Source organism: Herpailurus yagouaroundi, unplaced genomic scaffold (assembly GCF_014898765.1).
Source record: "Herpailurus yagouaroundi ecotype Mexico unplaced genomic scaffold, PumYag 160, whole genome shotgun sequence".
Classification (NCBI taxonomy): domain Eukaryota; kingdom Metazoa; phylum Chordata; class Mammalia; order Carnivora; family Felidae; genus Herpailurus; species Herpailurus yagouaroundi.
In genome coordinates, this window is record NW_024412401.1 from 30,668,773 (window position 1) to 30,691,865 (window position 23,093).

Below are 23,093 nucleotides of genomic sequence, written 5' to 3' on the forward strand. Positions count from 1 at the left end.
CCTTCCTTCCTTCCTTCCTTCCTTCCTTCCTTCCTTCCTTCCTTCCTATTTATTTATTTATTTTGAGGGGGAGAGAGAATCCCAAGCACACTCTGCACTCACAGTGCAGAGCCCATTGTAAGGCTCGAATCCACGAACTATGAGGTTATGACCTGAGCAGAAGTCAGATGCTTAACTAACTAAACCACATCATCCTTCTTTATTTTTCTCCTTAGACTAATTATTATCTGACATATTATCTGTTTATTTCTTTTTATGTTGGTCTGTCTCATTCCACTAAAATAATAGCTTCTCAGAGCAGAGACTTTGTTTTGTAAACTATATGATAATTACTTTTCTTGGTTCAGTAAATATATTGCTAAAGAAATGGACTGCTGTGTATTGTTATATTATAAGGCATTTCTGTAATTGAGTAGCAAGGAAGTACAGATCTTGATTTTTTGATCCCTTAAATGAAATAAACTTACTTGTCTGGGGTGCCTGGGTGGCTCAGTTGGTTGAGCGTCCAACTTCAGCTCAGGTCATGATCTCACAGTTTGTGAGTTCAAGCCCCACATCGGACTCTGTGTTGACAGCTCAGAGCCTGGAGCCTGCTTTTGAGTCTGTCTATGTCTGTTTCTGCTCCTCCCCTGCTCGTGCTGTCTCAAAAATAAATAAACCTTGACATTTGTGGGGAGTCTGATTACAGTTGTAGGAGAGTATTGATCCCGGTGATGCCGGGCTCGCCACTCCTGGATTTACACCTTCTGATAGCTCTTGCAGGGAGTAACCGCTAACCTGGCAACAGATTTTGAAGTCACGAGTCTTGAAATCCTTCTCTCTCCATGGGCCATCTGGCTTCGGTCTTTATGCTGTGAAGCCCCCCCCGCCTTTTAGATGCTTTTCCTTTAATATTCTATCATTAAAAATATATATATGTCCCATGGGCACCTGGGTGGCTCACTTGGTTAAGTATCTGAGTTTGGCTCAGGTCATGATCTCACGGTTTGTGAGTTCAAGTCCCTCGTCCCAGCTCTGTGCTGACAGCTCGGAGCCTGGAGCCTGCTTCAGATTCTATGTCTCCCTGTCTCTGCCCCTCCCCTGCTCTCTCTCCATCTCTCTCAAAAATAAATAAAACATTTAAAAATTTTAAAAAATATAAAAATAAAAAAATACAAACCTTTAAAAAAATTACTTGCCTATAAATGTACGCTTTCTTGGATTAAATGAAAAGGTATGTTAGAAATGGAAAGTAAGAAATGCATTTTTATATAGTGAATTAGTAGAATAATATTTAATTATTTGTTAACCTCAAATCTTTTATTATCCCAATTTTATATTGGAAGAAATTGAGGCTTAGAGAATTGGTGAATGGCAGGGTCTGACTTCAGCACCACAAAAAACAAATATTTAGCCTAATGAATTATTATAAAGTATAACCTTGAAGCTAGTAGCCAAGTCAAGAAATAAAGCTTTGCTATCCGTCCATTCTAGAAGTCTCTTATGTGTGTCCCATGTTCTAATCACAATGATTTTCCCACCTTATATAACCATTACAATAGAACACCATTGTCCTGACTTTAAGGTAATCACTTCCTTGTATATTTTTATAATTTTGTCATCCAAATCTTCATCCATAGACACTATAATTTAGTCTTGCCTATTAAAATATTTGAGGTCTCTTAAGTCACTTTTGTTTTATAGGTTCCCTCTCCATTCCTTTTTTTTTTCCTTATAATTTGTTTCTTGAAGAACCATGCCATTTGGCATGCAGAGTTTTCTAAAGTCTGGAATGTGCTTATTGCATACTGATCATTATATTCCTGTATTCTCTGTGTTTCCTGAAAATTGGTAGATTGATCCAGAATACAAATCTGATTTAGGTTAGATCTCTTTGGCAAGATCATAAGAGGCCCAAAATACTTGATTTGCTTTCTCTTTTGTTGACATTAGACCTCTTACACTTAATGACTATTTTAAGTAATTGGGAAATGCAGAATGGTAATAGTCTAATTCTATCCTCTTGTGTATTAGATGGAATAGTATTATAAATAGATATTTCCCACTAATCTATTATTTAGTTACTCAGTTGTAGTATTCATGATAAATCCTTGATTCTTTATCTGTCAGTTTTCATGATATTTGGTCCCCTGTCATCCTCCAAAGGTAACTAGTTTTTTTTGCTTTTTGTTTTTTGGGTAATTATGAACTCATGGATTTAAGCGTATTTCATAGGTTTCAATAAATTGTAGTTGTCATTATTGAGGCTTAGATTATTTCATCTTTGGCTGGTGGGAGCTTCTTCACATTGGCTCATCAGACTGATTAGCTCCTTGCTACTTAATATTAGGTTGATTGATCTTCTACTTTTCTTTTGGAATCACTTATTTCTCTAAGGAGCTCTAGTGTCTCTTAGTGAGAAATGGCATTTCAAGACCACAATTTGAGGTAGAAATAGTCATTGTTATTGGATTGATTACTGTTTCTAAGCTTTCTCAGTGGACAGAGCTAAGAAAAATAAGGATAAAATTACTCGAGTTCATATTGATATTTCTAATTTTTTTTTCAACGTTTTTTATTTATTTTTGGGACAGAGAGAGACAGAGCATGAACGGGGGAGGGGCAGAGAGAGAGGGAGACACAGAATCGGAAACAGGCTCCAGGCTCCGAGCCATCAGCCCAGAGCCTGACGCGGGGCTCGAACTCACAGACCGCGAGATCGTGACCTGGCTGAAGTCGGATGCTTAACCGACTGCGCCACCCAGGCGCTCCTGATATTTCTAATTTAAATTCAAGAGCCTTTATTAAACTTTTCTCTGTTACATATATATCTCCTTTCTTCCACACTAAGAATTTTGTTTCTTGAGGGCACAAGACATAATAGAATTAGAATACTCCAATGTTACTCATTGATTTTACTCTGTATTATATTATACACATAATACACAATAACTTTGGCGTAACGGTACTAATACTACCAGTGATGTGATTACTGAAAATATATATATTTTTGCATATATACTTCTCTATTCCCATTTTTAAAATAGATGTACTATTCTATATTGTCATAGTTACAATTATTACATGCTATTACTCTTCCCTTCTTACTCTTCATTCAATCTTAGTTTTACAGCTAATTGTATGTTTAATGCTTTTTACCAGTCCTTATGTCTGTGTCTCTCTAGTAATTTTGGTTGTTTGAAGTTGATTCTCTAGGAGACTCATCACTGAATTTCGTATGTTGGTGTCTGTCTCTTTTGTACTTGAAAGTAGGTATTACTGGATATAAAATAATTGGATCATACTATGTATCTTTGAGGATTTTAAAGTGTTACTCTATTTTCTTGTGTCATAAAGCATTGATGTGATAAAATCTGATGATCATTTAATTTTCTTTCCCTTATAAGTCATATACGCTTTTTTTCTAGATGCCCAAAAGATTTTTTTCCATTAAAGCCTAATAATTTAAATAAAATAAGTCTTGGTGTGGGTCATTCTGAGTCAGTATTTTTAGGTGTGTGGTATGTTCTTTATAGTAAGTACACATTTTTTTTAATTGGCAAACTTAGTATTTGTACTCTTCTTCAGGAACTCCGATGATTGGTATATACTCTTTGTCTTTCTAAATCAGTGGACTTTTTAAATCTTTTTTTAAATTTAAAATGTTTTCCCCTTTCCCTTTCTATTTCTTTGAAGGTAGTGTTATATTTATTTCTCTTTGTTTTCATTCTGGTTTGGTTTTCATTAATGAGGTGATTTCTTTTCCTTAAAAAAAATTTTTTTTAATGTTTATTTATTTTTGAGAGGGAGAGAGACAGAGTGTGAGCAGGGGAGGGGCAGAGAGAGAGACACACACACAGAATCTGAAGCAGGCTCCAGGCTCTGAGCTGTTAGCACAGAGCCCAACACGGGGTTCAAACTTGCAAACTATGAGATCATGACCCTGAGCCAAAGTTGGACGCCTGACTGAACCACCCAGGCGCCCCTTCTTTTCCTTTAAAAATTTTTTTTTTCCCGAAGGATTATATCTTCAGTTCTCACTTTTTCTAAATCTGATGTTTTTCTTTTATGTGTTGTATCAGTTTTCTTCATGTCTTTAGCTTGTTTTGAAATAGTGGGTTACAGTTTTGATCTGATTGATGGACACATTTTCCTGAATGCTTTCATTGTCTATAGGGATTTATTCTGCTTTTCTTTCTTATAATAAACTTGTGTGTGATTTGACCTTGATACTTTTCCATTGGGCATTTTATGTTGAATTAGGTTCCTTAAACTTTTAGGATAAGGTGGAATTCAGGAAACATTTTCTGACTTCATAGATCTCCTGCTTCTGTTGTTTTTATAGTGTTCAAAAGATGAAGACCTGCTTTCTGAGATTTTCTGTCTTTTCCCCTTCCCCAGTTTGGTCTGAACCTTCTCTTTCTTCTTTTGCTCTGTATTGCTCAGTTTTGATTCCACACCAGTGTTTTCTTCACATGGGGCTTATTCTGGGGGAAAGCTTGGGTGGATCAGTTTTGCAAGTTCACGGGGACTAAATTGCTTCATCCCCTTCAGACCTTCTTACTATGGATCCTTTGTGTCACCTGGTATTGGAGAATGCCAGAATATCTCCCAGTTTCAGCTGTTGTTGTTTCCAAATGGGCCTGTTGTGCTTTCTAGTGAATACTCATGAACTATTTTAGAGTTGTTTTGTTCTTGGGTCCATTAGTTGCCACCTACTGCATTCTTCTTTCTGCCAAACAATATAGGTCTTGTGGGTGTTGGTAAATTGTCTCTGCCCGTTTGCATTTTGGGATTTGAAGGGATACCTTGTCACATAGTTTTATTTTAAGTGTTGAAGATGGGATTTTGGTTTTGCCTTCTAGTTGCCCCGTTTTTATGTTGGGTGTTGAAGAGTTCTAAATCTGTGCAGACACTGGTGCCACCATCTTCCCCAAACCCTTGCTGTTAGTTTTAATGTCCCTTGTATGCAACCCCCCAACACCTGCCTGATCCCATTTCCTTTCTTCCTTTCTCAGAGGTAACCATTAGCCTTAATTTTGTGCTTATCATTCCTTTACTTTTTTGTGTACTTTTAGCATATGTGTATATCCCTAAACTATAGTTTTTGAAAGTATTATATATGGAATTATACATTTGTATTCTTTTTAATATATTTATTTTTGACAGAGAGAGAGAGACAGCATACAAACAGGTGAGGTGTAGAGCGAGAGGAGTACAGAGGATCCAAAGCAGGCTCTGTGCTGACAGCAGAGAGCTTCGCATGGGACTTGAACTCACGAACCGTGAGATCATGACCTGAGCTGAAGACGGGTGCTTAACCGACTGAGCCACCCAGGTGCCCCCATATGTGTGTATTTTTTAGTGACTTGCTGTTTTTGGTCAGCCTCTGTTCCTGAGATCCTATCTTATTGTATATGGTTGTAATTTATTAATTTTCACTGTATAGCATACTAGAATTAACTGTCATAGTTTATTCATCTATTCCTCTGTTGACAGAGACTTGTTTCCAGTCTTTTCCCCCCCATTACAGTGTTGTCAAGAACATTCTTGTATGTACTTACTGGCACATGAGCAAGGTTTTCTCTTGGTATTTGCTTAAGAGTAGATTTATTGAGTTACAGGGAAAGTGATTCTTAAACTCTGCTAGGTAATGGCAGATCATTTCTCATGGTAGTTAATTATTTTACATTTCTGTGTATTGCACCCAACCTAAGAACTGGACTTTACCGATAATTTACGTATATTTCTTTTCCCCTATCCCATTTCTCTGCACTTTTCCTACATATAACCTCTATGTTTGTGTTTATCTTACTTTTCTAAAAAGCGTATCATACATATGATTATCTACACAGTAAGTTTTTAGTTTTACTTGTTTTGGGCCCTATTTTAAAATGGGGTATTGCACTGTATATAGTTCTCTGGGACTTGTTTTTTTGTTTTCACTCAACATTATGTTACTAAGATTTACATGTGTTTACTCATGTGGTCGTTCATTCCTTCTCATGCTGTATAATTTATTATATGAATATTTATATTTTATTCTGCTAATGAGCATTGTTATTGGCTGTAAAACAATAACAGCTGCTGATGTAGTATTCACTATGTCCTAGACACTTTTCTTATTGCTTTGTATATATTACTCCTTTAAACCTTACAAGAACCTTGTGAGATAGGTACAATTTTATTCTCATTTTTCAGATGATGTAACTGAGGCAAGATGGGTTAAGTCACTTGCCCAAGGTGTCATAGATATCTAGTAGTTTGGGCCAGGATTCAAATCTAGGCTGTCTTTTGTTGGCTCTTATTGTTTTGGATTCTGGAAATACAGGCAATATCTCTGTCTTTTCAGACTCTTAAATATAAAAAATGATACTTGTTTAAAGACAGTATTTTTTACTGTTTTCTTTTTTAAGGTTTTTAATAGTGAGAAAAAATGTTATAATCTTTGCTTTATTTGATTTTAATTTGAGAGATGAAATGATGTTTGGAATGTACTTCAAACTCTAGCAAGCCAAACTATGGGATTCTGTGAATGCCCTTATTGGAAAGGCCATCTTTATTTAGCACAATAGTTCACAGTGCTCACATGTGGATATTAGCACCATCTACTGGCAACGGGAAACAATAACTTGTTATGTCATAGTACAGTATTGTTTGGAAGAGATGTATATACCTTTATAGGATTTTTCTTTTTGAAAACTGTTTCTGGGGATATTAATATTTTGTAATTTTTCTGTGTATTGGGTTTTGTGGCCCAGTTTGATTTCCTTCAGCTTCCAAGTATCAACTATTAAATATTGCATATTTGCATAACAGACTGCATTATTTTGAGGAAAAATATAAAAATGTATAAAAAAGGTATGGCTTTATAGGTCTGTAATTCTTTGTCTTTTTCAAAGCATACACAAAATGCATAAACTTATTAATTTGTTGGAATAATAAGAGCAAGAGCAAAGCTGTCATATTGGACTAATATGAACTTTATTTAGTTTGTCATTCTGTTTTGGCTTAGTTAAGTAAAACTGTCTTTTGTAGTCAGAGGAGTGGAATTAGTAGTAGAATGAAAACAATTCTCTTACTAACTGTGGGAAGCTTCTCTCTGCTGAGCTCTTGGTATTAATCTAAATTCTACTTTTCATCTTTCAATTGTTTATGGCTTGGCATCTTATTATATCCTATTTAGACTAACTTCTATTATTTTAAACTTCTGTTGTTTACTATTTTTCTCTCTCTTTTAACTTATGTGACTTAAAAATGTTTGAGAAATCAGTTGCCTTCTCATTCTATTTCTTGTCTGATATGTTCCATTTATTCCTCTTTTCCAATATGTTTTCTTTAGATACTTTACAAGTAAAGTATAGAGGAAGAATGGCTGTTTAGGGAGCCATTGGTCTGATACGTTTACTTGTGAATCTACTGAGATCAGCAATCAGTTGTTTTTTTACCCTGTGGCTATTTAACACTGTAAATGAGAACTGTTTTTTGTTTAAGATGTTAGATTATTGTAGGTATACTTTAGAAATATCTGAATAAATAGGATAAAGACTTGTTTATTTGAAAACAGCAGTAATTACAGATTTTAGACCATATACCATAATGTCACACAGTTGGATATAAAAGTCCAAGGTTGCTAGTAGTTGAGGTTTTTAACTCATCGTAAAGATAGTCTTGGTGTAGAGAATGAAAATGGGGTCATTTGTATTCTCTTTTAGCTTTTGTTGTTTCTTTGAGTTGTTTACTTTGGAACATTCATTCCTGCTAAAGTGAAATCTAATATCCCTTTCTTAATATGATCTGCGGTGGATACCAAAGTATTTTTATTATATTTTAAAATGTTTTTAAAAATTACTTAAGTGTAATTTTTCCCTCCAATACGTAACTGACTTCCTTATTTTATATTTAAAAAAGTTTTTTTCAACGTTTATTTATTTTTGAGAGACAGAGACAAAGCATGGGGGGGGGGAGGGGCAGAGAGAGAGAGGGAGACACAGAATCTGAAGCAGGCTCCAGGCTCTGAGCTGTTAGCACAGAGCCCGATGCGGGGCTTGAACCCACAAACTGTGAGATCATGACCCAGGCCGAAGTCAGACACTTAAGTGACTGAGCTAACGAGGCCCCCCCCCCGTTCTATATTTAATGAGAGAAGTGTATAGAGGCTCTCAAAATACATGAACATGTAAATTTTTTAAATTGAGTTGTTTCAAAATGATTTTTATTACCCTCAGATAATTTATTCCTTTCTCTCAAATTCTCTAATTATCAACTAATTCTTTGACTTGATATATTTTGTATTTTGTCTCCAGATTAACTGCTAAATATGGTTTAATTTAGAGCTGTTTTTCATCGTGCTGAGTTTTAGGTGAGGGGGTAACAAAATGAATGATTACTGCCATCTAAGGACTATTGTAACTTATTATGTTGTAGAGAAAAATGTATAAAGAGATACGTTGAGGCATAAGAACTGATTTGTTTTAGTTGTACAGAGCCAGCAGAATTTAGTCTGAACTGAGAATATTAAAATGAAACTCCCAAAGTCAATGTACATGGTAGTATTTGACTGGGATTTTGGAGAATAGGAAGGAATTGGTAAGTGGAGATGAAGAGAGAGTGCTTCAGCCTGAACAAACCATTGCATCCTGCATTGGATCTCTGAAGTAGTATTTATAAAATTTCACATTCCATGAATACTTTTGGGAATTCTGACTTTATGAATCATGAATTGTGGTAAGGCTAACAACTTCTTTTGAAAGAGATAATACTTCATTCACGTGGTGTCTTCTGTATCACTCTGCTAGAAAGAAGATTATGTTCTGCTTTAAGCACACAATTGTCTGCCAGAGAGTATTGTAGGAATGGGAGGAAAAAACTAGTGTGTTTCCCAATTGACACTATTGGTAAACTGTTTGAATGGATGCTTAGAATAAATGAGGCTTCAAAAAGTAATTTACCGGAGGAGTTATTCTTGAATTAGTATCACAATTTAATTGAAGAACAGTTTCATATACCTTCACCTGTATGAAAAAAAATTTTTCCTCAACACAAATCTGTCTCCTTGAGAGCTATGACTTTTCTTTGCATAGTTCTTAGTTTATGTAGAACACAAAAGGACACAGGTGAAGATGTTAATAGGGTTGAAATGCAGGCTCTTCTGTAATTCCTTTTCCCAGAAAATGACACTCTAGCTAGAAAAGTCCCTATCCTAAAAGCGATTGTACATTTCCTTCATTTTGTTAGTGGATTTAGCACTTACCTTCTAGAAGAGTATAGGCACAAATGAGGCACTCCGTAAATACTTTTTGCATATATACAGTATTCAGAAATCTAAATAAGATGAAATTCCCCTTTGATCATATATTTTGGGCAGATTATTACATATGCCTCCTATGATTAGAAAAATTGACTCTACTCAATCTGTGGTCTTCTTAGGTCAAATTCCTTGTTTATGTGGATAATTCAGTTTGTTGCATTTGCCACATTGTTATTGCATATATTCTGGGTTCTTCTGATTTAATTGTTTAAACTCCAAGCTTACTCAACTAAATTGAGTATATATTTAAATATTTGTTAAATAATTTGTACTTACATTTATGTATCAAAACATTTATATATTAACATTTATTTAAAATTTATAAAATGTGTCTTAAAATATTTTTATTATAAATATTTGTATTTTATTTATATATTAAATCATTTAAATTTTCATTTCAGGTATATTACATTTTTTTGCCCATGTGACCTAGTTTCCCAGGGCTATTCTTTCCTACCTGTTCAACTCTTGGCTGCGGGAATGAAGGAAGTGACCAGAACTTGGAAAATAGTAGGTGGAGTCACACATGCAAATACCTATTACAAAAATGGCTGGATAGTCATGATAGCTGTTGGATGGGCCCGAGGTAATATTAACAATATGTGTTTTTAAATAATCTGTTATTGATATACTACTGCTACTGAACAATTCTGTATTTACATTAATGAGGACAAGATACTTTAGTAACTGTAGTTTTGGAAGTAGGAAGTCTTTTTTTCTGTTGGCTAGTAAAGTAAATTCATAACTGGCATTTTCACTAGTACTAGTCATCAGCCATTATTTTGAGCCTATCTTACTATATAAAATTTTTACTATTGGTTTGATTAGTAGTCCAGAACCAGAGGGATTCATAGTTAATTAAGGTATAGTATAGTGCCAGTATAAATAAATTTACTTCAGAGATTATGTAAAGAAATTATATAAGAAATTTCTTTTTTGTGTTTTTTTCCATCCTGAATAACTAAAAATAGTAAATATGCTTGGTTATGGGTTCCTCTCCACTTTACATCACTTACCTTCATTGTTGAGTTCTTTTGTATGTAGAAATTGAATAAATTTCTCTAATCTCTTGTTATATTGTACTGCACCTAAAACTGATATCAGGGAAGGAAATAATAAAGCAGAAAATTTTATTTTTCAGGCAAAGAACATCTTTGTGCTTGAGGCCCCATTTTTTAACCTTAATTATGGTGCAGTAGACAGTTGCCACGCTGATGAACAGGAAGAATTGCAATTGTCTCAGTACCATAAATGTACAAGGAAACTTTTTCTCCCTCCTCAAAATTATATTTTGAGGATCTTCTTGGAACTTTACATCAGGAGATAGAATTACAGCTTTGTTTCAAATGTTTTCTCCATAAAATTTGACTAAATATTCTTGTTTTATTTTATTTTTAGGTGCAGGTGGTAGCATTATCACGAATTTTGAGCAGTTGGTAAAAGGAGGTTGGAAACCAGAAGCTAATGAATGGCTGAAGATGTCCTAGTGAGTTGGTATAAACTAGACCGAGACCAGCTTTTTATCTTTAGATCTTACCAGATTTCTTAATGTGGAGGCAATGGAGCTGAAAAAAATTAACAGTCATAATAATGGAAGACAGTCAGGAAACTTGTTCTTTCAAGAAGTCTGCTCTCTCAGATGTAGTTTTTAAAATAAATATTGATTCTTTTCTCTGGGGATTCTTCCCCTTAGAAAATAAAGCTAAACAAAAACTTTTGGATTGTTACAGGGTTGTGGGAATGGTGTGTATTTATGAAGAGAGAACTACATAGGAACCCACTTCTGTGGATGGAAATGAATCCGTTGCAGGCTCTTGTCATTTTCATTAATGACTACAATATCACTCAGATTTCAAATTACATGTTCTGGTAGTAAAATGTCAAGCTAATGGGAACAAATCAATCCATTATCAATCCAAATCAATCCCCTGTTGCTTTAAAAATGAGAATTGAGCTTAATTACACATAAGGAAAGATTAGAGGAAATAAACTATAATTGTTATAAATGGAGCAAACAAGGCCTTGATTGATAAGTTATAAGTAAGGCATTAATGATATTCAAGGGAAATTTTTCTCCTTTTGAGTATATGTCTCAAAATGTCTTCCATAAAACATTTCTTGGTGTTTTATAACCAAAATCAAATTGTTTCTCCTTTGTTCAGAAGTTTGGAATGACTCCCCAGATGGCCTGTAAAACCCTCCAAGATCTGCCTTTCTCTCATACCGTATTTGCTTTGACTTCATTTCTTACTATTCTCTCCTTCTCCTTTGCTTATATCCTTGAACAGGCCAGGTAACCTGCACGTATTCTTCAACAAATCTATGAGTAGACAATAAATATTAGATAAATGAATGAATGATCAGTTGGCCAAGTGAGATTGATCATTAGTTCATTATGCTATTTTGTGTATGTGTGTGTATATATCTATTATCTATTACCAAATACTTTTGCATAGTAGAGAAAGCCTATATGATGTTAGAGAATACATATATTGTCATAAACAGAACATTGGTAGAATTATGAACGTTAAAGGTGCTGGCTCAAGGAAATGAGCATGATATTGGAAAGTGGAGGAGATGTGATACAGTTATATAGTGGCAGAAAAATTACTTGAATTGTGTGCTACAGTTGTGTGGAAAGTGTAATTTGTAAGCAGTGAACTTGTCTATTTGGCTGAGGAGATTTTGAAGCTGTGTTAAAGGTCTGACTGGTTTCTTCTTGATGCTTATAGTAAAGTGAGAGATGAAAGAGTTGAACTGCTGAACAAAGAAACCAAGACTGTAATAATTTGGAAAATTCTCAGCCTATCCAGATTGCAAAAGATGATAAAATTAAGAGATTGACTTTTAGGACAGTCTGTGGTGGAGAGAAGGTGAAGGGTCTGTCTGGAAAACTTTTGCTAGTGTTAAAGAAATTAGGTGTGTGACTCATGGATCCATTCAGCCAACACAACACAAGCCAGGAATAGACATGAGATTATCCAGGAAAGGTATGTGGAGGACCATCTTAACTAATGGCATGGATCCCTGTGTCATATGCTGGAGACCCACAAGGTTTTTGAAAACATTGTATAGTAGAAACACTGTCAGCTTGCACTGAGAAGGACAGAGATAAGATGAAATAAAAGAAGGCTGTCAGCTCCGAAAATTCTATAGGCAGGAAACAGGCTTGCTAAAACTGTTCAGCTGCAAACATGACTTACCCTTCAAGGAAAAGGAAGAATGGATTTCAGCTGGGAGCCATGGGCCTATTTTAGTATATGTGCTGCAGGAGCAAGCACTGAGAGCCGTGAGCCTAGAGCCCTGAGGTCAGACCCGTAGGCTGGAGTCCAGGTGCAAATCCAGAGCCATAGGTGCAAAATCCAGAGCCACAAGTGCAGAAGTTCGAGTTGCGGACTCAGATGGTGGAGCCTGATGTCACAGAGGATTATTCCCAGGCTTTGAAACCTTGAAACCTAATTGAATTGGCTCTGCTGGGTTTTGAAATTGCATAGGACCAGTGACTTCTTTCTTCCTTTCCTTTCATTTTCTCCCTTTTGGAGTTGGAATGTCTCTAATTATTACCCTATACCTATCCCACTATTGTATTTTGGATGCAGATAAGCTCATTTTCTAGTTTCATAGGAAACTAATACAAGAATACTTTTTATTTATTTATTTATTTTAATTTTTTTTTTTCAACGTTTATTTATTTTTGGGACAGAGAGAGACAGAGCATGAACGGGCGAGGGGCAGAGAGAGAGGGAGACACAGAATCGGAAACAGGCTCCAGGCTCTGAGCCATCAGCCCAGAGCCCGACGCGGGGCTCGAACTCACGGACCGCGAGATCGTGACCTGACTGAAGTCGGACGCTTAACCGACTGCGCCACCCAGGCGCCCCCAAGAATACTTTTTAAATGCATCCTGATCTTCCAAACCAGTCTCATTGACATTTTCCTAAATCTCAGCCCTTCTCCAATCCCCTGCCCCATTTTATTGTCTACAAAATCATTGCTTTTCAAATTCATTGCTTCTGAATTTATGCTCTAAGGGAATGCAATCCAAAATGGAATGTGAGTGTGCTCAGAGGATACCCATGATGAGGCACTGTGGTACAGAATCTAAACTATTAGAAACAAAGATTAGTAAAATGACACTAAGATAAAAGTAATTCCTTTTACCTCATCCTTTAAAAATGTCCATTTGATAAATAAATAAATAGTTTGGTGTACATTTTTAATACATTATATGTATATTTAATTTATAAATTAATTGATAAACATGTATTAAGGAGTGTCCCTAATACCCCCTTTTTTTAACCAGTAGGGATGTGCAGTTAATAAGTTTTAGAGACGAGGTGGCCTGGTGGTTTCAGTCAGTTAAGTGTCCAACTTTGGCTCAGGTCATGATCTTGTGGTCCATGAGTTCGAGCCCCATGTTGGGCTCTGTGCTGACAGCTGGGAGCCTGGAGCCTGCTTCAGATTCTGTGTCTTCCTCTCTCTCTGCCCCTCCCTCACTTGCTCGCTCGCTCTCTCTCAAAAATAAATAAATATTAAAACAAAATTTAAAAAAAAGTTTGAGAGACCATTGTTCCAGAACATTAACGCTGCCCAGTCAATTGTTAAGCAAGGTCTAAAGCCCTGTTGCCCAAACCTAACCCTATTTTGAACTCAGTCCTTAGCTTGTAATAAATAAATAGGTAATTTTTCATAAAATGGCTTATAGTGACTTTTAAATTTGCCATATTTTGCAGTATGGCATTCTAAGAGTTTATCATTTATATTTCTCTAGTTGTAAACATAAGCTAAATAATGATCTGTTACTGAGATATACTTTAAATGTGTGGCAAATATATAATATGAAAGTAATGCTTTGTGCTGAAGTTACCCAAGTAATTGTGCTGGATGTGGCTTATACTGTTGTATGAGAGCTGGTTGTGTGTGTCTATCTCTTCTCCATTCTGCACAGCAGCCTGAGATTGACTGCGATGGGAGTATCTACACCATGGAAATGGGAAAATAGTATGTAAATCAGGGCTTGCTTTTTTCCTTCTCCCACCTGACTGAAGGAGCTTTTTAGCACTATAAGGACTAATCTGCTTTTTTCTAAGTCATACTGTGGAACATGGGACTTTCATATCTTCGTAAAAAAGTAGTATATGGTCAAATGTGTTTCAGAAGTACTGTAAATAGAAATGAACTCTTTTTATCAGAGTCACAATATGTGTGAACATTCTAAGATCTCTGATACTTTATCAGAGTGAAATTATACTTTATATAATGTAGCACTTGTAAAACTTGAGAAGTATATTCATAGAACTCTTTTTCATCTATTACTAACTCATGGGTATATTAAATTAATATTTTTCAGAGTACTCTTTGAGAAATCTAGAGATGGATCATGTATGTTTATTACTTACTGACTTAAAATGCATTTTATTTTCAGCCCTGCCAAGGTAACCCTACTGGGGTCAGTTATCTTCACATTCCAGCACACCAAACATCTGGCAGTATCAAGGCATAATCTTATGTTCCTTTATACCATGTTTCTTGTGGCCACAAAGGTAAGAATTCAAAGTAGCTATAAATCCATATTACAAATGCTTTATAACCAGAATTCTGCATATTAGGCAAGTAACAGGAACATTTACTTTTTACTGTTGTTACAGTCTAAAAAGGTAAATTTTGGGTTGTTTATTCAGCGCATCCATGACTTTTTGAAACATAGCTCCTGGATGATTCCACATTTGATTTATGCTGAGGCTATCATGAAAGATTTGCAGATAGTCTAATAAATATTGGAGGCCAGAATAGTGGAAATAGCTATAGCTGATCAAAGTGCAGACAGCAATGTCTCATTTGTAAAATGGGATACTTAGATGTTCTCTGAGGTTCCTTAAAGCTTTAACATTTCAAAATTTTATAGTGGGGCATATTTGTGTGTAGTCTCTTGTATTACTATTGCCTTGTTGGAAGCTTTATTCTGTCTTGAAGATAGGAGGTAGTGTGGTGTAAGATCACAGGTTTTGGAGACAGGCAATCTTAAGTTCAAATCCTAGCTTTGCTATCTAATTCCTGAATAGGCAAGTCACTTAATGTCTCTGAATCCTGATTTCCTCATCTTCATTATGCGATTGTTGAGAGGATTGGAGATGGTGCATGTCTTTCTATTACTGGGACGTATCTTATGAATTTTATTGGCAGCTGTATCATGAGTCTAATTCTGATCATTGTTACTCTTACCATTATTAAATATTGTTCCCTATTCAAAAGTAGACAGTTGGTTTAAAAATACGAGTATTATTTAAATGTAGAGGAATTTTATAGCTAACTCTCAGCCTAGGTATTTTTGGGTAAAAACTTACCTATTGGATTCTTAAAAGGAAGACAGTATATATTAAATAAATTTATATCTTAGAAAGAACCAAGTCATTATAGGGATAGTTTATTGTTGTTTCAGTAGTCCTACTATGGAGGTGATCTGTGGCTGTAATTCAAGTACTTCAAATATCTGAGGCAAAATCTCTTCATATGTGTCCTCTTCCAGTCCTCAACATTTTGAGCTGTATGTATTTTTTTGTAATAGCTTATTGAGATATATGTTACATACTGTAAAATTCCTCCATTTAAGTGTACATTTCAGTGTTTTTTTATATATTCACAGAATTGTGCAGCTGTCACCACAATCAGTATTAAAACATTTTCATCACTCCAAAAAAGAAACATCATGCACATTACCAGTTACTTCACATTTTCCCTCAGTCCCTCCAAATGTAGGCAACCACTGATCTACCCTCTGTCTCTATAAATTTGCCTATTTGACATTTCATGTGATTGCTATCATACAATGTATCCTTGTGACTTATTTCTTTCACTTACCATGTTTTTGAGGTTCATCCATGTTGTAGTATGCATTAGTATGTGATTCCTTTTTATTGCCAAATAATAGTCCATTGTATGGATATACCACATTCTGTTTATCCATTGGTTGATGAATATTTGGGTTTTATTTTTTTGGCTAGTAGGAATAATGAGCTGTGAGCATTCATGTAGTTTTTTGTGTGGATATGTGTTTCATTTCTTTTGGGTGTAATATAGAAATGGACTAGATAATATAGTAATGCTGTGTTTAACCTTTGAGGAGCTAACAGACAGTTTTCCATGGTGGCGTCATCATTTTACATTCCCACCAGCAAAGTATGAAAATTCTGATTTCACATACCATCATCAATGCTTGTCTTTTTTATTAGAGCCATTCTAGTGGTTGTGACGACTGATGACTAATGGTATTGAACATCTTTTCATGTGTTTGTTTGTATATCTTTGGAAAAATGTCTATTCAGATCATTTGCCCATTTTTTAATGTGTCATTTGTCTTTTTAATGTTGAGTTGTAAGAATTCCTCATATATTTTGGACCCTAGACCCTTACTAGATTTCTGATTTATAGATGTTTTCTCCCATTCTGTGGGTTGTCCTTTCACTTTCTTGTTTTTGGAAGTGCAAATTTCTAAAATTTGATGAAGTCAAATTTACGTATTTTCTCCTTTGTTGTATATGTCTTGATGTCATATCTAAGACACTGTTGCCAAATCCAAGGTCAAAAAGATTATCTCTATGTTTTCTTCTACAAGTTATATAGTTTTAGCTCTAATTTAGCTCTGTGATGTATTTTGAAATAATTCTTGGGTATGGTATGAGAAAGGATTCAATTAAACTTCATTCTTTTACATTCTATGGCTACGTAGCTTTACATTCTTGAAGATTCTGTGGGTATCTATTCATCCTAGTATTATGTATTGAAAAGACTGTTCTTTCCCTCATTGAATTGTCTTGGTACCCTTGCTGAAAATCAATTGTAAATGTGAGGGTATTTTTCTGGATTCTCACTTTTGTTCCCTTCATCTATTATCCTTCTGCTAGTACCACATTATCTTAATTATTTTAGCATTGTAGTTAGTTTTGATATTGAGAAGTGTGAATCCTCTGAGTTTGTTCTTTCTAAGGATTGTTTTGACCATACTAGGTCATTTGCATTTCCATATAAATTTTAGGTTTAACTTCATAATTTCTGCAAAGAAGGCCAGATCATATTTTCATAGAGATTGCTTTGAATCTGCAAATAAGTTTGGGAGTATTGTTGTCTTAACACTTTTAAGGCTTTCAAACAATCAACACAGATGTCTTTACATTTATTAGGTCTTTTAAAGTATTTTTTTCATGATGCTTTCAGTGTATGAGTCATAAATATCCTTTTGTTAAATTTATTCATAAGTGTTTTATTCTATTTGATGCTATAGTAAGTGGAATTGTACATTGCAAACATGTAGAAATAAAATTGATTTTTGGAATTTTATAGCTTTCATTCTATAACCTTGCTAATAAACTTGTTTGTTAGCTCCAGTAGGTTTTATGGGGGTTTTTTTTTGGTGTGGATTCCTTAGGGTTTTGTATATTCAAGATCCTGTCATCTGCAAATAGAGGATAGTTTTACTTCTTTTTTTTTTTTTTTTTCAGTCTGCATGTCTTCTATCTAATTTTCTTGTGCAGTTGCCCTGGATAAAACCTCTAGTACAATGTTTAATTGAAATAGAATGAACATCCTTTTCTTTTTCCTGATTTTAAGAAGAAGCCAGTTAGTCTTTCACTATCTTAAGTCTTTCTTTATCATATTAAGTATGATATTAACTATGAATCTTTTATTGGTGCCTGCTATTAGATTGAGGAAGTTAGTTCCCTTCTATTCCTAGTTTGTTGAGTGTTTTTATCATGAAGGAGTATGGGGAGCTGTATAATTTCTGAAATTTTCTAACTTTAATCTTTAGAGAAAATGAACTTGTATTGTGGATTTATTAGAATAAGTACTACTGGTGTCTGTTGAATTTTTTAAATTACAAACATCAGTTTTTGTTGAAGTCCTAATTTGTGGAGTAAAAAGGAATTTTTCTTACAATTATTGCTGGATATATAGTTCTTTATTATAATATTTAAACACCGTATTGCAGTATGATAATAACGTACAGTATTAAATTTGTCTCATAATATTTCCCAGCATTTTCCTATTATCCACCAACTTACTATTTTTAGAAATTTGTTTATGTTTATTTATTTTTGAGAGAAAGGCAGAGCAGGAGCAGGAGAGGGGCAGAGGAAGAGGGAGACACAGAATCCGAAGGAGGCTCCGGGCTCTAAGCTATCAGCATAGAGCCTGATGCAGGGTTTGAACTCATGGACTGTGACATCACGATGTGAGCCAAAGTCAGATGCTTAATCCACTGAGCCACCCGGGTGCCCTTGTTATCCACCTACTTGTAAATAGAGTGTGCATTTTTAACACATACTTTTGCCTAAGTTCCGTTTAGATTTATACTGATTTTTTTAAATGTTTATTTATTTTTGAGAGAGAGAAAGAGAGCGCACTACTGAGCTGGGGAGGGGCAGAGAGAGAGAGGGACAGAGGATCCGAGGTGGGCTCCCCGCTGACAGCAGTGAGCCTAATGCGGGGCTCAAACTCATGAACTGTGAGATTAGGACCTGCTGAGCCACCTAGACATTCCTTACACTGATTTTTGAATGGCTTGTCATTTGTTTCTGAGTAGCTACTATAGTTTTTCTTTTCTTAGATATAAAAAAATGAATTGACAGAATATTCAGGGAAAATTTGGCAGTAATTATTTTTTCTTTACTTCACTCTTTTCCTGTAGTATTTATATAGTCAGGAGATTTGCATTGGCTGTTTTGGATAATCAGTGCTTTGGCCTATACAAAGATACTAATAAATATGATTTCTCTTTTCAAAGAGAATAGCTCCCCAAAAGTAAAATAAGCACACAGAAAACTATGATGTAAGTATAAAAATGGTGTGTTCTGTAAAAGAAACAGAAAGTAAATGCCCCCAGCATTGCTCACCCTGTGGTATCTCTGATGGTATCGCAATCCACCAAAAGCCACTCTGTGCTAAGTCACAGTAGTCTGTCTCCCTCTTGACATGTGCAGGCTAGGCCTAAGCCAAGGACTTGTGGTACCATATAGATATCTGGAGTCTCCTCCTGGACCCCCAGAACATGCCCAGTTTCCGCCTCTTTGATACCTTACCCTGGTCAAGTCTATTTTTTTTTTTTTAATTTTTTTTTTCAACGTTTATTTATTTTTGGGACAGAGAGAGACAGAGCATGAACGGGGGAGGGGCAGAGAGAGAGGGAGACACAGAATCGGAAACAGGCTCCAGGCTCTGAGCCATCAGCCCAGAGCCTGACGCGGGGCTCGAACTCACGGACTGCGAGATCGTGACCTGGCTGAAGTCGGACGCTTAACCGACTGCGCCACCCAGGCGCCCCAGGTCAAGTCTATTTAGATTCACCAATACCAGTCTCTGCTACCTCAGTTTCAGTTCTAGCTCCCTGCTTGAGAAGTTGTCCTGAGACAGAAGTGAGGGTAAATGTTTGAGTCACTTTATCAGTTTGTCTCTTCTCATGATCAGTCTTACACTCTCTGTCGGCCAGTGCCCGAAAGTGTTTGCCTCATGTATTTTGTCAGGTTTATGGCTTTTATGCCTGGAAGGCTAGTCTAGAATTAGTTCTTATGTCATAGTCAAGGAGAAAGTTCCTCTCTTCTTTTTTGATCAGTCTTGTCAGAGGTTTTTGTATGTTATCCTTTTCTGAGGACCAACTTTTTGGTTTTGTTGTTCCTCACAACACGTTGTTTTACGTTGCTGTGTCTCATATCACATGTTTTCATGTATATTATTGTCATCCAATTTACATTCCTCTTAACTTACACTACAGTTTCTTATTTGACAAGCGTGTTTTAAAATTTCAAACGTTAAAAAAATCTTTAAAACTTTTTTCTTGGGGCGCCTGGGTGGCGCAGTCGGTTAAGCGTCCGACTTCAGCCAGGTCACAATCTCGCGGTCCGTGAGTTCGAGCCCCGCGTCAGGCTCTGGGCTGATGGCTCAGAGCCTGGAGCCTGTTTCCGATTCTGTGTCTCCCTCTCTCTCTGCCCCTCCCCCGTTCATGCTCTGTCTCTCTCTGTCCCAAAAATAAATAAACGTTGAAAAAAAATTTTTTTTAAATAAAAAAAATAAAAAAAAAAATTTTTTTTCTTTAACAGCATTTTAGACAGTGTGTGTGGTATTCTATGGTGTTTGTTGAGACTTCATTTCTCTACTAGTATTGATGAGATTGTATAATTATTTGTATGTATGAAAAGTAAATATATTCTTTATTTTGGAGGTGTAAGGAGTCTACATATATCTACACATATGCTTATGATGTTTCTTAAATTTTTTTTTAATGTTTGTTTATTTTTGAGACAGAGAGAGACAGAGCATGAATGGGGGAGGGTCAGAGAGAGAGGGAGACACAGAATCTGAAGCAGGCTCCAGGCTCTGAGCTGTCAGCACAGAGCCCGACGCGAGGCTCGAACTCACGGACCGTGAGATCATGACCTGAGCCGAAGTCGGACGCTTAACCGGCTGAGCCGCCCAGGTGCCCCTATGATGTTTCAAATATAGTATATAGTTACTAGTTTTTCCATGTCTGGTCTATTAATTTTTTTCCTTTTTGAGAGCATTATGTTAAATTTCTTCTCTTTCTCTTGTCTCTTTCCCCCGCTCTTTTAAAAAAATGTTTATGTATTTTTGATAGAGAAAGCATGAGAGTGCATGTGAACAGTGGAGGGACAGAGAGAGAGAATCCAAAGCAGGCTCCAGACTGTCAGCAGAGTCTGATGCGGGGCTTGATCTCAGAGTGTGAGATTGTGACATGAGCAGAAATCACAAGTCAGTTGGTTGCTTAATCTACTGAGCCACCAAGGCACCCCATCTTTCCCTCCCTCTTATCTTTGTTTTCTTTCTTCCTGTTTCCAGAATGCAAGCAAGCTGAACATTCAGTGATGCTCAGTTCTTGTATGATCCCAGTTTCATTCAAGAAGGACTCTGTTCTCCTTTTCCAGCTCTCACAAGTCCTTTGTGATTGTTAAAATCCAAGTCTCAGAGGGAAGAAATATGTGCCAACTAAGACTGTTAGGAAAGGGCAAAGCACATGGACTTTGGAGTAAGAATTTGAAATCTAGGCTTCACAGTTTTAAGCACATCATTTATCTTTCTTTAACTAGAGTTACACATATCTTAAGGGATATATGGCTTTTGTTTGGCACTAGCGTACAAAGTCACATTATAAATGTGAAGCATAATGTACCAGTAGTTGATTTCAGTGTTAATGATTATAAACATTTTAAAGTTAAACAGGAATATATTATGGAATAGAATTCAAAATACACTTTTTTTAAAAGATAAAATAAAATATGACATTTTATATTTGGCATGTCTTCATTTGAGGTTCTGCTAAGTTCACTTTCTTCCATCAGAGATGATTTGAGAAAAGTTTGAGAAGCATGGATTATCTTTTGGCTCCTCAGGATAAGGAGTTATCATGAAATAGTGTTATTGTGAAATGAAGCACAGGGAGACTTGAGTGGTTAAGAGGGATTAAAACTGAAAGGAGTTTGTTGGATTTTGAAATGGAGAGGTATTTGGTGACCTTGGTAAAAGCAGTTTCAGTGGACTGGAAGAGAATAGAAAAATGATTGTAATAGACTGAGGTGAATAAGAGAAATTGAAGACAAAGCATATAAACTATTTTAAAGGGATTTAGAGGGAGTATAAATAGAAACAGCCCAGGAGAGCAGTTTGGCAGTACCTGACAAAGTTGAAGAATCATATATCTTGTGACTTGTTAATTCCATTTCTAGGTATAACCTCTATCAGTCTCCCGATATGTGGTACAGAGACCAACTTCATCAGTATCTCTTTTAAAAAATGTTTCAGTGAAGTAGCATTTTTTTTTTTTTTTAAGATCCCTCCAATACCCAGGCCACCAACTTACTTTTTCATGTAAATACTCTGATTTCTCATCTTTATTATATGTGGTCTTTTATTCAGGGCCTCAGATTTGAAAAAATTGGGCTAAAGGATCTTATACAGAAAGTTAATCTGGCAGTACATTTTCCAGAAATACAAAGAATAACTTCAAAGGGCTATGAAGTTTGCAAAACACTTAAGAACAAGCTCTTTAAAAAATTTTAACAAGTTTTTCATATAATAAAATATACTCATTCTAACATTATGTTTTGATGAGTTTTGACAAACTTATGTACCTGCATAATTATCACAATCAAGATATGGAACATTTCCATTACTTCAAAAAGGTCCTTGTGCACTACTCCAGTAAATCCCAACTACTGATTATAGCTACAGGGTACCACTTACCTACTTTCAATCACTATAGATTAATCTTTTTTCAAGTTTCATATAAATGGAATGATATAGTATGTATATTTTGTGCCTAGCTTCTTTTGTTCAGCGTAATGTTTTTGAGATTTACCTATGCTGTTGCATATTCCTTTTTATTGCCAAGTAGCATTATACACCCCAGTTGGTTTATCCAGTTATCTGTTGATGGATTTCGGATTGTTTCTAGTTTTTGATTATTTGAGTAAGGTTTTTATGAATAAAGTTGCTATGAAACATGTACTTCATGTGAACATGTATTTTCATTTTTCTTGGATAAAAAACTGGGAGTGGAATTGCTGGGTTATATGGAAAGCATATGTTTAACTTTAAAAAAAAAAAACTGGCACACTGTTTTCCAAAATGTTTGTACCCATCATCATTACTACCCAGCAGTGTATGAGAATTCCACTTGTCCTACATCCTTGCTAATATATGTTATTGTCAGTCTTTAGCCATTTTATATGCATATGGTGGTATCTCATTGTAGGGTTTTTTGTTGGTTTTTTTTTTTTTTTTTTTTTTTTTTTTTTTTTTT

General features: G+C 35.4%; 1 protein-coding gene across 3 annotated transcripts in view; it reads left to right on the top strand.

The window, feature by feature from the left end:
- TMEM38B (transmembrane protein 38B) overlaps positions 1 to 23,093 on the top strand; it is a 54,165-nt gene that overhangs the window by 15,858 nt on the left and 15,214 nt on the right. For all 3 annotated transcript variants that reach the window (XM_040481892.1, XM_040481893.1, XM_040481894.1), the window contains 3 exons: positions 9,691 to 9,875; positions 10,688 to 10,775; positions 14,715 to 14,832. In XM_040481892.1, coding sequence (XP_040337826.1) covers positions 9,691 to 9,875; positions 10,688 to 10,775; positions 14,715 to 14,832 — 391 coding nt within the window. The remainder of the gene's footprint in view (positions 1 to 9,690; positions 9,876 to 10,687; positions 10,776 to 14,714; positions 14,833 to 23,093) is intronic.